The 16,458-nt window shown below is 54.0% G+C and overlaps 1 protein-coding gene across 14 annotated transcripts in view; it reads right to left on the reverse strand.

Annotated features, from left to right (window-relative positions):
- The window catches only part of CUX1 (cut like homeobox 1), a 377,703-nt gene that overhangs the window by 14,529 nt on the left and 346,716 nt on the right, over nucleotides 1–16,458 (reverse strand). For 5 of the 14 annotated variants that reach the window (XM_030300232.2, XM_030300231.1, XM_032591661.1 and 2 more), the window contains one exon: nucleotides 12,097–13,077. The exons of the other annotated variants lie outside the window; for them this stretch is intronic. In XM_030300232.2, the coding sequence (XP_030156092.1) occupies nucleotides 12,354–13,077 (724 nt within the window). In that variant the 3' untranslated portion in view covers nucleotides 12,097–12,353. Of the gene's footprint in view, nucleotides 1–12,096; nucleotides 13,078–16,458 lie in introns of those variants that run through there. 14 annotated transcript variants of the gene reach the window in all.

A 16,458-nucleotide genomic window follows, 5' to 3' on the forward strand; every position in this document is an offset into this window, starting at 1 on the left:
CAGATGGCTCTTCCCGTTTCAAGCCACTCCCCATCAAGGTCTCCTGCCTTTTCCCAAGCCGGTGCTCCGGTGCCCCCTCAATGCCAATTAGAGGCCCGGGCCTGGGCTGTGGTTGTGCACCTGCTCTGTCTCCCCTCTGGGCCGTGAACCACTTGAGGCTGCCGGACTCCTAGCCCGGAGCGTGTCCCCGGCACAGGGCAGTTGTCAGTGACGATCTGCTGACTAAGCCCGTGAAGGACTGGAGAGAGAGCTGCTGGGTGTGGGGGACTCTGCCGCCCCACCTGTGTGCCCGCCGTGTGTCACTGGGCATCACTGGCGGTGATCAGGCCGCAGCCACCGGTGCTCTGGCTAACCCGCCAGAGGGCCCGGCCCTGCGTGGGGTCCCCTCCCGCCCCGGCACAAAGTGGACACAACTGTGACTAGAGGGAGCTTCTCCAGCCACTAAATCCAATGACATGACACCCACATCAACAGCTCCAACTGCCACGTCCCGAGTGCCCGCCGTGGGTTGGGCGCTGCGCCTACAGGTGCCATCGCTCGGTCCCCCCCCCCCCCCCCCCCCCCCACCTCTCAGCGGCCCTTCGAGTCCGGCATTATTATATCCCCTTCAAAGAGACAGAAGTGGAATCTCAAAGAAGCTAAAACTCATTCATTCTTTGAGAAAGGGTTTCCTGAGCATTGACCGGGACTTGCCCAAGGCCACCACCAGCCAGCTGGTAAGAGAAGACACTGGGAGTCCCGTGCGTTGCCACTTGACCGATGCCTCACTGGAAGGTGAGTGGGGTCCTCAAACCTCACTCCCTGGAGCCCCCTCCCCGCCCCCCGTTCCACTGTCCCAACAGAACAGCCTTTTACCTGTCCACAAACCAATTTCCTGGAAAAAAAAAAAAAAGCCCTTCCTAGTGACATCCTGGAAGAGGTGCTAAGTTCCGAATGTCCCAGACTGTGCACACGCCCTGCTTCCCGCTTCTACTAAATTGGCTCACCCCACACTGGGTGGGCCAGATGCAGATCAAGGGCCTGGTGACCGGAAGCCCCCCACCAACATCAAAACGGCTCTCCGGGGCCCTCTGGGCTCTCAGCTCGGCCCCCCACACCCCTGCCCCCTCACAGGAACCGATGCCGCACCCAAGCGGAGACCAGCAAGCCGCGTGCCCCCCCAGAGCCGGCACGCTGGGGCTGCGGAGGAGGCAGGCCGTACCCCAAACACGAGCAGACAGGATCACGGCGGATGGCTCGCACACTCTAATACCTCCTGCGGCCCCTTGGACAACGCGGGCTTGAATCGCGCGGGTCCACTTAGACGGCGGGTGTTTTGGATAGCACCGTACCGCACACATATTTTCTCTTCCTTAGGATTTTCTTAACAACGTTTTTTTCTCTAGCTGACTTTATTGTAAGAATGTATCATACGTATAAATACAAAACGTGTTCAGCGACTACATTACCGGAAAGGTTTCGGGTCAACGGTAGGCCATTAGTAGTCATGTTTTGGGGGAGTCCAGAGTTATGCGCGGATTTTCGACTACATGGGGGGGGGGGTCGGCGCCCCAAACCTCCGTGTGTTCCAAGGCTCAACCGTTGCTTCACCCCCTGTATCACCGACCGTGTTTCCTCCGGGCATCAAACAAGGCACATCATTGCTCAGACTCACTTAACTGTAGGGGGAGGAGGGAGGCTGGGGGCCCAGCCAGGAGTAGGGCCACCCCCCCCCCCCCCCCCCCGTCGCAGTCCCTCCTCTGCCTTAGGAACTGGCAGTTTGCAAAACGAGTCAGGCCGACCAAACCACGGGGAGCAGCAGTGTCGCTTAATTAAATCTCCCTTTAAAAGCACCTGGGGAGACTTTCTGGGTTAAGAGATTTTGTGCCAAGTGTTTTTTGGTTTTTTTTGTTTTTTTTAATTTTTTTTACATTTTACATTTTAATTTAGTTACCAGATCTTTGAAGGGGGACGGGGCATACATAAACTAGCAATCTGCTCAAAGTCGCAGATAATGTCAGCTGAATCAGACTTCAAGTTTGTCAAAGTCAGACGGACAGAGCTCTGTTGGTTTTAGGCACATTTCTCCCATCTGTGGGGGCAGACATTCGGGGACAGTTCTAGATGCGCTCAGGTCCCTGAGTGACCAGATGAGGCTCAGGGCTGCCGGGAGTGCCTGGCCTTGGTGCGGTATGTCTTGTGCTGGGGGGGCTCCTCCCACTGGAGGCAGGATCGCTGAGGCTCCCGTGTCACATTAGGAGCGTCTCATTCTGAAACCTACAAATTAATGCACAACAAACTAATCACGCCCCCGCCCCCCGTCACACATGGGTGAGGAATGGCCAATTCTTTTCCAACCTTCTAGATTTCAAGATCAGAAACCAGCCAACTCTGCGGAGCTCTCTTGCCTCCAGCCTCGAGCGCTGGCTGGAGACCCCTTCTCAGGAGCCCGATCATTCCAGAAACCCACAGACATCACTTCCTCCTTCCTCTTCCCACTCACTTGCTCGCATTAACCAGCGCCCCTGGCTTATCCTTCATGTCGAGATTCAGGGACAAGGCGAGAGATCCCCACAGAGCAGGCAAAGCCAGGCCACCGGCTGAGTGCTGGCTGCTCTGGAGACGTACCTGGCCGCGGCCCTGGGGCCCCTGAGCCCCACTTACTGGGCTGCTACCATCAGCCTAGTGCCTCGCTCAGCACTGCCGACTACCATTCCTGGTCCTCAAACAGCAAGGGTGACAACGGCAAGCGGGGACGCAGACCCGGATGCAGACCCGGTGGAGAGCAGAGAGCGGGGCCAGCTGGTGCGCAGAGCCCCGCGCATCCCGCCCCACGCCAGGTTTCTGCCGACACCTGCCATCGGGGACACTGGGAGGTGGAGGGATGGCAATACTTTTTTTGTTTTACTTTAGAGAGAGAGAGAGAGCACGAGCGGGGGAGAGGGGCAGAGAGAGAGAGAGAGAGCGAGAATCCCAAGCAGACTCCACACTCAGCAAGGAGCACAACGCGCGGTGCGATCCCACGACCCTGGGATCACGAGCCGAAATCAAGAGCCAGACGCTCAACCGACCGAGCCACCCAGGCGCCCCCGGAATGGCAGTCCCCGAGGTGCCCTTTGGACACAGAATGACAGTGTTTGCTGCTTCTCCTCAGGCCGGGGCACTTTAAATAAACACAACCCACACATTCTTGTGTTTGTATAAAAGATATTTACTTCAATTATCACACCTAGGGTGCTAGTGAATAATAATAATACATGGTGTGAGTTTCATACAGTGATATTGCTTCTCCATATCATATAGGGACCGTTGTACAGTGCTGAGAACAGACATCGTATGGCTAACCAAAGACAGAAGGGACGACGTCGAGGGGCCGACGGGTGCCTCCCCCACCCCCACGCCAGCTGGATCAACTTTTGACTCTTAATGTCCAAAACAAATAGCAAGAAAAAAAAAAATGTTACCAGAGATGGGTCACAGCAACACAACAGAGGCTTCTCAAAGCTATTTGTACAAAAACGACGCCTTTTTTTTTTTTCGTTTGTTTTTTGTTTTTGTTTTTGGTCAATCGGGTCTCTGTGAGGATTTAAAAAAAAAAAAAAAGGTCTGTGATTGTATTAACAAACGAGCTCTAAAAACATCTAAGACTTAGTGCGTTACAGAAAATATAAAATACTGCTAAAATGTAAGACACCACGATACACTGGGGGTGGGGGGGTGGGGGGGGGAGCTGAGCTTATGAAGAGTTTTCCGGAAGAAGTCCGCCACTCTGCGAGCGAGCTTGTCTTGTGCTGTGTTAGTAGTCTGGGCAGGAGCGTGGTGCTCCCCGCTCTCGCGGCAAGTAGTTATTGCACATTGCAAAGAGCTAGGTCTTACTCAGTGGAAAGGGACGTGGGGAAACCCACCTTTTCTGCTGCTGCTGCTTTTTTTTCCCCCACTTGTATTTGCTAACGAGTTGTTCTCAAACGCGGTAAAGAGTTTTGCACGAATCCTCACGTCTCCAAAATGCACAGCATTTTCTGAGGGGTCTCGGTGGGACAGGAGAGGCCCGTTTTCCCCAGGAAAGAGGCAGAAAACGGCTCAAGAGAGAAATGCATAGACTGATTCGAGAGAAATGAGAACTCTTTGGGGCGCGGGGTGGGGGAGATGGGGGCGGTTATTTCATCGGAGGGCTTTCTTTCAGAGATGAGGACAGAATCAGGACCCCCGACAATTTCAGAGAAGGGAAGTCATGGCACAGAAAGCGAGTCGGAGTTGGGGGGGGGGCCCTCTGGGAGCGGGGGTCAGCCGCGCGGCCCCACCTGGACCTCGGCCTGGCGGGCAGCCCCCTTCTCCTGGGCCCCACCCCACCTTCACACCCGATTAGCAAGCAACGGGCTGTGTTAGGCTGTGTTACTCCCTCTAAGCTTCAGAGCTTCACCGCATTAAGGGGGGAGGGGTTCCCCCCCACCTCGCTGGTGTGGGTCCTCAAGCCACAGCCGGACCAGAATACACTGTTGCTTCGCAAGATGCAAGACGGTTTTGACCAACTTTGTGTGCAAGGAAAACAACCACAATCACAACAAGAAAAGCCAACAGAACACAGCAACCCACGCGAGCCTTGCAAGAAACCGCTCTCTCCCTCGGAAGCCACGGTCTCGACCAGGCCGCTGCCGCGCCGCCCTCTCTGACCAGGGCTCGCTGAAACTTCATGAACCCAGAAGTCTTAACCAGAGGCTCTAGGAGGCTTTGGGGAACTGAACTTTGCTTTTCTACGTCTCTGCAGCTCCTTGCACTGAGTGTTCTTCTTCAACTCTCTCGTTTAAGAAAGTTAGACACGCGGAGACCGCTAGTTTTTGAGTGGCTACTCTGGACACAGATGTCTGATTCTGCTGGAGAAGCCCCCTCTGGCCCCCCAGTCGAATCCCCAGACCCTTCGGTTCTTTTGGGGACTGGGGGGCGGCGGAGGGCGGGGAGAGGGCAGGAGGCAGAAGACAGTAACCACTGGAGTGATAGCAAGAAGCATTTATAACAACAACAACAACAACAACAACAACAACACAAAACAACAATACACTCCTGATAAGTACTTAAATGATTAACCTAACAATAAATAGAAGAGGATAGAAATAATTTTTTTTTTTTCTTCTCAAGGAAACATCCTTTTATAATTCTCCTCACGCACGCTGGCAGGTCAGTAGCAGTCAATCCATCTCAACAAGAAAAGGTTAAGTGCTGGAAGGGATGGCTGTGGTCTCACACTTGGGAGGGTTCTGAGCTGCTGGGTCACAAACACCGCCCCCCCCCCCCGCTCCCCCGCCCCCCCCCCCCCCCCAGCCAGCGGTTCCAGCAGGTGCCTGGGGGGGGGGGGGCCCTGTGCACCTGCACACCTCGCTCGGTGGTCAGTAAGAGGCAGGCTGAGATGGGGGTGGGGTGGGGGGATGCTGGGGAGGCCTGTTTTCCCTTCAGTTCATGAACAAACGGAACTACAGTGAACATGCTCACCCACAACCTGAATCGTCCTGGTCTAAAGCTTACTTCGAGTTCATTTGGTGTGCAATACATTATCTCTTAAAAATGAAGAAAAATGATTTCTATTGCACAGAGCTTTTTACACATAGTCATCTACTTAAGTGCTTTCTGTTTAAAGCAAACTACAAAAAAAAAAAAAAAAAAAAGGAAGGGGGGGAGAAAAAGAAAAAGACAAAGAAGGGAAAATGAAAAGGGAGAGGAACTTTCGAACAAAAGCAGCCCCGTGCCACTTCGATGCATCTTGCTGAATGGTGTCTGGTTTCACCAACGGAAGTCCCAACGCTTCCGTACACACTGTGCTTCTGATTATTTTTTCCATAGGGATGTAGCCGTGACATTGGGATATAAGGCACCTTTCCTTTCTGATCACAGAAAGCTTGATACATAGCATATAGCATTATTTTGTGGTAGAAATGAAAGCCTAAACACTACAGAAAACGACAGTAACAAGACTACACTTAACGTTATTGGAGAAGCGAAAATGATCCATGGAAAGCAACTCAAAGGTATTTTAAAAGGTTAATACCAGGGGAATGGGGAAGTGCACATTTATGCATAGCCTAATGCCTTTCTCTCACTAGCCTTTTTTAGGATTCTTCGCCTACAATGCCCAACTTTTCAAGTTAGCATTCCGGAGGAGACTAGGCGCTTTGGAAATGTCTTGTTAAAGCTAAATGTCACTTCATGCAAAAATGAGAATGGAGATACCGCTGACGGCCGTGGTCACGGTATCTTTGGAGGGGAGGTGGAGGAAGGGCCGCAGGGCCTGGGCAGGTGGGGGCAGGTCCCCTGAGAGGAGAGCGCCCGGGGAACCTGCCTTTCCTTCTTCCCTCAGCAGGCTGAGGCTCCAGGGCTGCTGGGGCAGGGAACTCGGGCGGAGCTCATTTCCTGCCCAGCTCACTGCTCTCCACGCCCCTCCTCTGCCTTCCGGATTCACCCCCTGGGTTTGGGCCTCCGCTTTTCAGCACATCTGTAAAGGGTTCACAGGCTGGATCTTTTCGGAACTTTCATCGGGAACTGGTTTTCTTCTCCTGATGGTTTTCATCTACAAAAAGGCAGAAACTGATGGGAATGGAAAGATTTTTGTCAAACTGGACCCTTCTCTCAGCAAACGTTCCGGGCAACGGGACTGTATCACGTTGGAGTCCCAGGCCACCATCTTGCCACTTGGGGTGGGAGCTCTGCCCTGGGTACAGGGGTGGGGGTGGTGGTCACGAAGGCTCTCCTGTTGCCACCGAGGCGCAGACGAAACTACAAAAAGCATTGGGGGGGACTTCTAAGTGCGAGCTTTCCCGGCAGACGTGCAGGCAGGCGATCATGGCACCAATCTTTAGTTAGGCTCCCGGGTCGTTCCGGCAGGAGAATACTCTGGCCACCAGAGAGGGCGCACCCACATCTAACCGGCGGCTCAGGGGGCTGTTTTTGTTTTTGTTTTTTTTTTCTTCCTTCCTCTGCACTGCATAGAAACTGGCATGTTCTTTTGGGAAGAGTCACGTGATTGAAGACTGGGTTTGTGGACTGGAGAACACCACCTCCTCTCCTGACCTTGAGAGGCTTCCAAAGGAGGTCTCGCGGTGGAGCTGAAATCAGAGCCTCCCTGTGCCAGAGACAATAAAGGCAGAGTTCCCCAACGCCAGGTAGGGATCCTGGGGAAGTGTCCTCACGTGGCCATGTAGGGGCAGCCCAGGGCAAGGGAAAAACGGCTTTGATGGAGCTCAACAGCTGAGCAGGAACGGACAGAAAGCAAAGGCAGGCCAAAGACAAGGCCCTCTGAGGCCCGAGACCGCCCCCGCCAGCAAAGGAAACAGCTGTCAGAGCGTCAGGAACAGGTGGAAGTCGAGAGAAAAATCCATGTGCCTCGTGGAGCACAGCTGTCCGTCCATGTTGCGCTCACAAAAGAGAAGAGGGGGAAGGAGCCTGCCCGCCAGGCCAAGACGCTCAGGAATGCCGCGCCTCTAGCATTTTCCCTCTCTCCCGCGCCGGAGTCCACTCGGGCCTCACGGTTCTGAGGGGCTCAGGGTGGGGAGTAGCATCGAGTGGGAGCACAGGTCAGTGAGGTAGAAGGGGACGGAGGAGGAGTGTGCTGACGAGGGAGGACACCCAGGGAGGGAAGCAGACCTCCCGTCCTTCCCAGGGAGGGAAGGGACATGGCTAACCCGAACCTCGCCTTGCTACATCTCCCCCGCACGGCTGGCTTACTGGCCTCAGAAAGCGGGGGCTCGGGATGGCTAAGGGCGGACTCTTGCTTTTACAGGCCTGTCCAGAGGCGCCCGGCAGAGTGCATTTAAGGCAACGGCCGCCGTCCCCCAGCTCCAGGTGTAGTCGGTCACGAACACCGGTTCACTTTGTGCTAATCCCAGAAGGGCGTGCATACACCTCCCCCCCCCCCCCCCCGCCCCCGGCTCCTCTGCTACTTTCAAGGAGGTTTGTTTTTCTAAGGAGGGATGAGAAACATTGCATAGAATGTCAACAGGGTTCATTGATCACCGTGCCAGAGGGGGCAGGCGTTCAGGAGGAACCCCAGTTCGCCTGCAGCCGGGAAGGCACCGGCCTGTGGACTGAGCCGTCCGGTGACTCTTGTCCCGACCTCTTAGGGCACGACTGGGGCATGATCTTAGGGCAACGAGCCGACACCAGAGCTTTCCCTCGGATTAGAGTACAACCTGCCTTCTGCTTGGTTTCCTCATGAGCCGCACGACTGACGTGGCTCCGGGCCGGTGGGGGGGGGGGGGGGGGGGGGGGGGGGGCGGCGGTACATGGGGAGAGTCTCCCATGGCCAGAGAGAGCACAAACACTCAACCCCAAGCTCTGTAGCACTCTGGGTCTGGACCACCAACCAGCGGACCCAAACGTCCACATCGGAGGGGATGAGTTTTAAATGGGGAGAACAACGAAGATGCCAAAAGGAAGGAGACTGGGCAGGGAGGCACCTGTGCTTTGGAAGCACAGGGAACCGGCCCCGGGGAGGCAACCGTCATCTTTTTGCCTCAGTCGCTCTCACAGACACAGCGGCCATGGTTTGATGGTGGTCATACGGGTCAAGATCCTGGCACCTCCTGGAGACTTCTCCAAGCCTGCATCCCGGGACAGTCTGCTGACCACGAGCCACCTTATGTTGTGATGTTCCTCACGCAGGTCGGCTCTGAGCATACTCGAGTTGAGCTGGATGGCTACGGCAATCCTTTCTGAAGATCAGTCTGGCGGACAGAGATCCCGGACGGGCCGACTGATCCAGAAGTTCAAGGCTGGCGGTCGCCTGGGAGCCAGACGGTGGAGACGAGCGGGCACAGGTCTAGGACGGAGCCCACACGCCTTCCGCCTCCGATCCCACAAAGGGAGTGTGGCTGGAACCAAGGGTCAAGAGGCCGAACGCGAACGCGGATTTTACACCGAACCTCCACTTAGCCAGCTAAGTAATGGCAAAACCCTTAAGTTATGAACACTGCCTCCAATTAACAAAAAGAAGCCATTTAAAATGGTATAATGGAGCTTGTAATTAAGTGTTAGTGTTTTATACGGAACCGCTTTCCCCAGGGGAGAGGTACAAATCAGCTTTTTAAACTGATGGAGCGTAAAGAGGAGGTCGGCTGCCTGTGGGGGCTACAGCTTGGAATGCCAGCCAGCTGAAGGTAAGCCCCCCCGGAGAGGATGCTGTTCAAGGCACTTGGATATTGCTTATCAAGATGAAAGATCAACCCTTAGACTCACACTGAGGTGCAACGAGGAGGGGGGACACTCCCCCGACCCCCTGACAGGTTTCTGTTATATAGTGGCAGCTCTTAGAAGTATTACAGTGAAAGCTTAACACAAAAGATCATAGGGTTGGGGTCACGATAAAAAAAATATATATAAATAGAGAAAAAATACAAACACAGAACCGCAAGCAAACTTTAACCAACTGATTGTATCGAGCACCCAGATGTAAGTCTGGCAAAAAAGGTAGAGCGGAAGTCAACATAAACCTAGTTTAAAAACCACCACCACCACCACCACCACCATTACCAAAACCCAACAAAAATGACTAAATCGCTTGGAAGAGCCAAAGTGGCTGTTTTAGACTGTTACTATTTGGCCACGAGGATGGACAAATCTATACTTTTTTCAATTCCCTCGGATTTAACGCCTTGGTAAATAACAGTCATGCCTTGAAAACTAAAACACTACCCTAATATTTCTGGTTAACACCCTGCTTTTCATTGCAATGAAAAATCAGATATTTAGAGATTCATCACACATGATGACACGATTCCCTCGAGGTTTTCGTGGAGAGGACACCACAGTACTGTCAGGGGCTCTGCTACTCACTGTCCTGGGGGGGGGGGGGGTCACTAATGCAAACTCGCTCTTCTTAATGCACCTGAATCGAGCCAGATGTTAATCTGTTTCCCCTTAAGCTCCTCCATTTTGAATTCTCTTCTCACTGAACCAGGTATCGAGTTCAGAGATGATACGACCATCAAAAGGCAAATAGCCTGCCTCCCAGCCTCCTAGAGCCTTCTGAAAACTTCTTATTCATGAAAAGGCATTGTCTTTAGTGTAGTGACTCTTAAATTTGTGAAAACTTTAACTAAGTGCTGCAGTTGCAGGTTAAAGGACTGTAAATGAACTACGTAATTTCTAAAACATCATGCAAGAAATGTGGTTTCACATCTTACAGTCAAAGTCCTACAAGTTAATTAATACAAGCACACTGAGGTGTAATAGCGGGGGCATACCTTGAAAATTATAACTCCCTCCCACCCCCCCCATCAAAAAAAAAAAAGGTAATATTAATTAAACTTAAGAAATAATGAATGCACCATTAAAATGCCATCCAAAGATGTTGACCTAAGACAAAGGTTTCAATGATACACAATACGGTCAAAAAGTTTTCAATCAGTAATATACAGTATGACAACTACATCTTGTAAATTATACCCAATACTGCCGGCAGTCTATCCCTCTAAAGAATATTTGCCCCTTTCATCCCTTCCTAACAATCAGATAATAAAATACAGCACCTATAAATAAGCAAAAAAAAATATATATATATACCGAAATCATCTATTGTTAGTTTAAAGATATGGCAATAAAGGAGTCTAAATTAGCAAACTTGTAGAAGCCATAACTGATAAAACAGCTTATTGAAAAAAGGTGGCAGTAATGCACTCTATGTGTGCACAGGTACTTAAGAAAATACACAGACGTATAAAATTGCACACACGCACACACGCACACTCTCACCCACCTCTATTCTCACGCGTATACACATAGACAACAGGAGGAATCAGAGACAAGTTAGACTTCAGGTTTGTACTTAGACTGCCCTACACTGTGCATAAAAGAACTGTTCCAAGAGGCAGAATGAATGAAGGGTCGATGGATGGTCTGGTCTGGAAGTGAAGAGCAACAACGTTTTGGTGGGAGTGTGGGCCATCTCTACAGGGGTGAGGGCAGAGCCCGGACTGCCACGTTCTCTCCGCTGCAGGGAAGGAAGCTTCCCACGACGGTCAACAGTCCTCAGTGCTTGTGGTGGGAAGAGCGGGAGAGAGAGAGAGAGTGCGCGTGCGCCAGAGCCTGCCGGGCCCGGGGAGCGGCGGCCCCTGGTGGGGCTCAGTCCATCAGGCGCCCGGGAGAGTGCTGAGAGGTGTGCTGCCTTCTGTGCCAAGGGAAGCCTGCTGACCACGCGGGGCGGGACCCCTGCGGCCCCCACCCCCCCCCCAAGCTGCCTGCTGCCACCTCGGCGGCCCACTCTTTCCTCCTTCCTTTACACGCTCGCACGTGTGCGGACTCACTAACGCAGACGTAGACACCATAAATTAAAACAGAATGAACGGGGACATGCTACAGTTCTAACTTGTCTCCTAACCTCCGAGATATGAGGTCTGATCAGCGTGCTCTGCGGTTAGAGGTTAAAAAGCAGATTATAAAATACCTAGATTCGGATCTTTTCTTTTTGTCCTGATTTGGCCTAGAATGGAGTGTATTAAACAGACCCTGGCCAGCAAAAGCCCAGAGCCAGTTAAAGCTATGGATCATGTGCACTACATGTCAGGATTCTATTCACGTACAAGAAAACACTACGTCAGCTACCACAAAATCAGATCGTTTCCTGATGTGACTTCTCTTTCTGTTAAAAAATATGTGGAGTAAATGTGTTTTATTTTAATTCAAAGTTTCAAACGAGAAGATTCTTTACTTGAAAATATTTAGGAATCCAAACTAGTGTGTTTAGAGTCGGTTTGACTGTGCAATCTCTTAGTGGCAACTGAACAGCTACAAAAACTTTCTTTTTTTAATTTTTCTGAAAAATCCCCCCTCCCACCCCCCCCTTTTCTTTCCTGGTTTAAGAAGATAATAGTGTATTATCGCTCTGAAGCCATTAGATGGCAGATAAAAAGCCCCCTTTTAATATGTGGGTTTGATTTTTTTTTTTTTTTTAAAGCCCACACGAAAGAGGAGGGCGCAAGGCAAAGCTGTAAGAGTTATTCCAGAACCTGTGGAAATCACTTAGGGCAATAAAAAAAACACTTCAGGGTACAAAAAAGCTCGACTACACATTTCCGTTTTCTTCCTTGAAAACACGACATAGATTGGGCTTAATGCTCCTTTGTTTTCTATATGCACCTTGGCCTATGGCGATTTTGCCCTGTGGCCCGCAGGGCGGTTAAGTGCGCAACACGGTCCAGGCCGCGGAGTCGGCGCCCGCCCCTCTGCCCGGCCCAGCCCTGCCCAGCTCAGCTCGGCTCGGCTCGGCCCAGCTCGGCTCGGCCCGGCTCGGCTCGGCCAGACCCGGCTTAGCTCGGCCCGGCCCAGCTCGGCCCGGCTCGGCTCGGCCCGACTCTGCTCGGCTCGGCTCGGCGGGACGGGCGGGCAGCGCCCTCTCAGAACTCCCATTCGATGGGCTCCTCCCGGCTGGCGGCCTTCTCCAGGCGGTGGATTATGCTGTTCAAGTTCGCGGCCTTCTTCTTCCTCAAGGGGTTGTCTCGAGAGTCCCTGGCGCCCGCCGCCTCCGGGAGGCCGAAGAGGCTCTGCAGCGAGCTGGCCCTGCGGGCGGCCGCCGGCGCGCTGGTGCTTGGCAAAGCGGAACTCCTGTCGGCGCCGTCCCGGGCCCGGCAGGGGCCCTCCGCCGGCGGGGCGGCTGAGGTAGCGGCGTCCTCCCCGGCCGCGGGCGCGGCGGCGGCGGCGGCGGGGTTTGGCACGGGCCCCGGGCCGTCGGCTGGGCCCTCGGGCGGCGGCGGCGGCGGCGGCGGAGGGGGCGGCGGCGGCGCCCGGGGCCGGCCCTCGTCGTCCGCGTCGTCCGGGGCCGGGGCCCCCGAGGGCGGCGGATGCGCCTTCTCCGCCGGCCTGGGCGGCTCCTCCCGCTCCTCCGGGGCCGCGGCCGCGTCGGCCGGCCCTCCCTGAGACTTGGCGGCGGCCGCGGGGCCGCCCGACTCCTCGGCGTCCGCGGCGCTCGGGCCCTCGGCGGCCTCCACGCCGTCGCAGCTGTCGCCCTCCGAGCTGGGCGCGGCTCGGCCGCTTCGGGCCGACGGGGAGTCGCTGGCCCCGGCCTGGCCCTGGCTCCCGGCCTGAATCTCCTCAATGAACAGTTCTCTGCGGATCCGAGACCTGCGAGACACAAGCGGAGCGGCGCCTTGAGCAGGGGGCGGCCGTGCGCGCGCTCGGAGTCGCTGGGGACCCCTCCCCAGCCAGGCAGGGCGCCCCGCCCCCGGCGTCACCCCCCACGCCAGGCCCGGGCCTCGCCCCCGCCACCTCCCAAACTCAGTGCCTTTGCCCGAGTCGCCCCTCGGGGCCGGTGCCAGGCCCCTCTTTTCAGGGAGGATGGCGCGCCAGGGTTACTTGTTCAATGGCACTTTTCCTGCATCTCCTGTCCCACCCCACCTCCAATCGCGCTGTGAATGGCGCGGCCCACCCTTCGCGCACCCCAGGCCCGGCATGGTGCTTGGTATACGGTCTTAAATGAGGACTGAACTAACAAATGGAAATGCAGAATGGATGGTAGCCACGGCTTCCTCACCGGGACTTTGGGTAGTCGCCCAAAGTGTCTGAGCCACAGGTCAGGGGTCAAGGCCCGGGCAGGGTTCTCCCAGATTATGTTTCAACCAATTCCCTCATTTAGGAGGAGACCAGGGAAGGGTCACTTTTGAACAAGCAGGAAGGAGACCAGACACGCGCTCCAACACAGCAAGCGTGTTATAATCAAGCTCCCATACTTTGTTGGGTGTGAAGGGAACAGCTGCACACCGGCCCTGGCCGTCCCTGGTTTGGGACGTCATGAAACGGCTCTTGTTAAGTCTGCTTTTGTGCCTGCGTTTCTCTTTCATCTTGCCCACTGTACTAGGCTCGATGAGAAGTCTCTCTAGGTGGTTCCAAAGAGCTGAAAAAGCCTCTGATTAATGTGCCAACTGTTAGTGGAAAAGCATCCTCAGGTCAAGTTAGCACTAAGCCCACTGTCTTGCAGAAAGAAACCGGGCCTTGGGCTAGGCATGCATAAAAATATTTTCTGCAGTACATAGACCCCAGTGAAGGTAACCTGTTTTGAGAGTCCACTATATGCCAGGTCTTGTGTTGGAGGAGGGCAGCGTTGAAGCCACCGGGAATCTGGCTGTAGTTTAGTCCAGTGTATCAGAACCCTGATGGCACTGATGTGTCAACACTTATTTGCTCCCTGCGGAGGACTCTTGTCCAGAGGATGGTTTCTGAGCCAGAGCTTCAGGGTGAGGTCGTAAAGCACCCCCCCCCTCCTGAAGTTCTCAGGGGTAACAGAAGACTTTCCTCCCTCTCTGGGCTCCCATGGGAGCCTATGAAGTGGGAGCCCCTGCCGTCAGGTTCCTGGATGCTGTGCTGTCAGGGCAGGCCTGTCTGCTGCCTTTCAGGCCCCTTGGCAGCCAAGAATGCCAGCCGGGGTGAACACCTAATCCCATCCCACCCTGGCTGGGGAGGTGGGAGGCCAGATAGGCAGACCTGTAGGTTGTAACTCTGAGCCCCAGGGGGGTAGACTCGCCCCAGAACGGAGCACAGGCTCTGGGGAACCAGGCAAACCTGGGTTTGTAAACTTACTAGCTCTGCAACATGACAAAAATTCCTGAACCTTTTGGAGCCTCTCCGTATGATCTGAAAATCATGGAGAATAGTTTCTTCCTTGCAGAGATGTTAGGAATAAAATATTAACGCATAATATGGGACACAAAGTAGACCCAGAAAAAAAGGGCACTGTTCTGACCATCCAGCTGCCTTTTGAATGCCACAATCCCCGTTGTAAGTGCTAAGGCTGAGGTCAAGGGGCTGCGGGGCGGGAAGGGACAGCTTCATGCCTGTGGCCTGGCATCCTGGCCGCCCCCCTCCGCAGCTGGGTGAACCCGTGTAACCTCTGTCTGGAAAATGGGGCCGGTAGCACCGCACTCCGCTGCCGATCAGAGGATCTGATGAGACAACACACATGATGCTCCCGGCTCGGTGCCTGGCACACGTTCTATGCTCAGGCGACAGGAGACATCATCTTTCCTCGCCTAGATTTGTCTCCGCGTCTGTGAGGAATATCCTCTTTTGAGCTAGAAACACCAGGTCCCGGGAGCAGAGAGCCATGTAAGGCGAGGTTTGCAGGGCGCCACGGTATTTAGGGTTCAGAAGAGTTTCTACTGGGTGGACCTGTTCTTCCGGGAGGAGACCAGGTGTCCTGTGACACCCTGTTCTGGCATTCCTGGCCCTGTGCCCGGGTAAATGGTCACCCTAAGATACTTCTAATTCCTTGAGGGTGAAATGGTAAGAGGAAGCAAAGTTTTACTCTTTTGATGGGGGTGAAAATCGATCTCCAACCCCCCCTGCCCCACCACTATTCCCTGTGGGTTCCCATGGGCAGGAGAAAAAAAAAGTCAACTTCTCCTGTTTAATTAACTCCTGCAGAATATGAGAGACATCTCCTCCCTTAGGAACTCAGTGTGTGTGTCAGGGGCCTGGGTGGCTCAGTCTGTTAAGTGTCTGACTCTTGGTTTCCGCTCAGGTCATGATCTCCTGGTTTGTGGGTTCGAGCCCTGTGTCCGGCTCTGTGCTGATAATGTGGAGCCTGCTTGGGATTCTCTCTCTCTGCCCCTCCCCTGCGTGCTCTCTCTCTCTCTCTCTCTCTCAAACTAAATCAGCATTTTAAGAAAAAGGAAAGGAACTCTGTGCATGTGTGCTAAGTGCTGCTGTGTGCCAGTTCTTGTAAGAAGCTCTGGGGTCTACCGGGCTGGTCTCTGCTGGAAGCATCTAGTTGGAAGAGCTAAAAGCCATGGAGGGGGTGTGCTCTCCGTCTGAATCTCTGCTCTGCACTTTGCCCCCCGGGTGACCCAAGTGACCTCAGTTCTTGGGGCTTTATGCCAATTCTGAATGACCTAGTGCTCACTTCTCATCTGATCTATTTTGTGGCTTATAAAATTCTTCTCAGTTCTTTTGTCAAGACCCTGCACATCTCCTACCTCTTGCAGAAGATCTTTCCAGATCTCGGCAGCTGAAGTGAATCTCTGCCCTAGGTTCTTCCGTTTGTCAGCATGGCCAAGCTTTGTTACGGTTATTTTTGCAAGAAAACATTTACTGAGCATCCACTCTAGATCTGCATCTGAGCTCATTTCCTAAGTTTTGAGGTTCTCTTCCTCCTTCTCCTCTCTCCCCCTTCTGTCTTTACTTTTGTGGTGTATGGTTGACCCTGGTCCTGTTAAATGCACACATGGGGCGTCTCCACAGTGAGCAGCTGACCACCTGTACTGTGATGGGCGTTACACAGTTGTCAGGAAGGCGAGTGACCAAAGCTAAGAAACCGGGCGAGAGCGTGCCCCGGGCCAGGAGGCAGTGACTGTCGTTCAGCTGAGGCCTGTAGGGGAGGGTCTGGGGAACGAGGTGACCCCAGCAGGGCCAGGGGAAATGTTTTGGAGGTGTTTTGGGTAACAGGTGGCAACCCGACCCAGATAACTCTGCCGTCTCCAGGGTTCCCGTGCTTGCACTGAAGTGGACGTC

Source organism: Lynx canadensis, chromosome E3 (assembly GCF_007474595.2).
Source record: "Lynx canadensis isolate LIC74 chromosome E3, mLynCan4.pri.v2, whole genome shotgun sequence".
NCBI lineage: Eukaryota > Metazoa > Chordata > Mammalia > Carnivora > Felidae > Lynx > Lynx canadensis.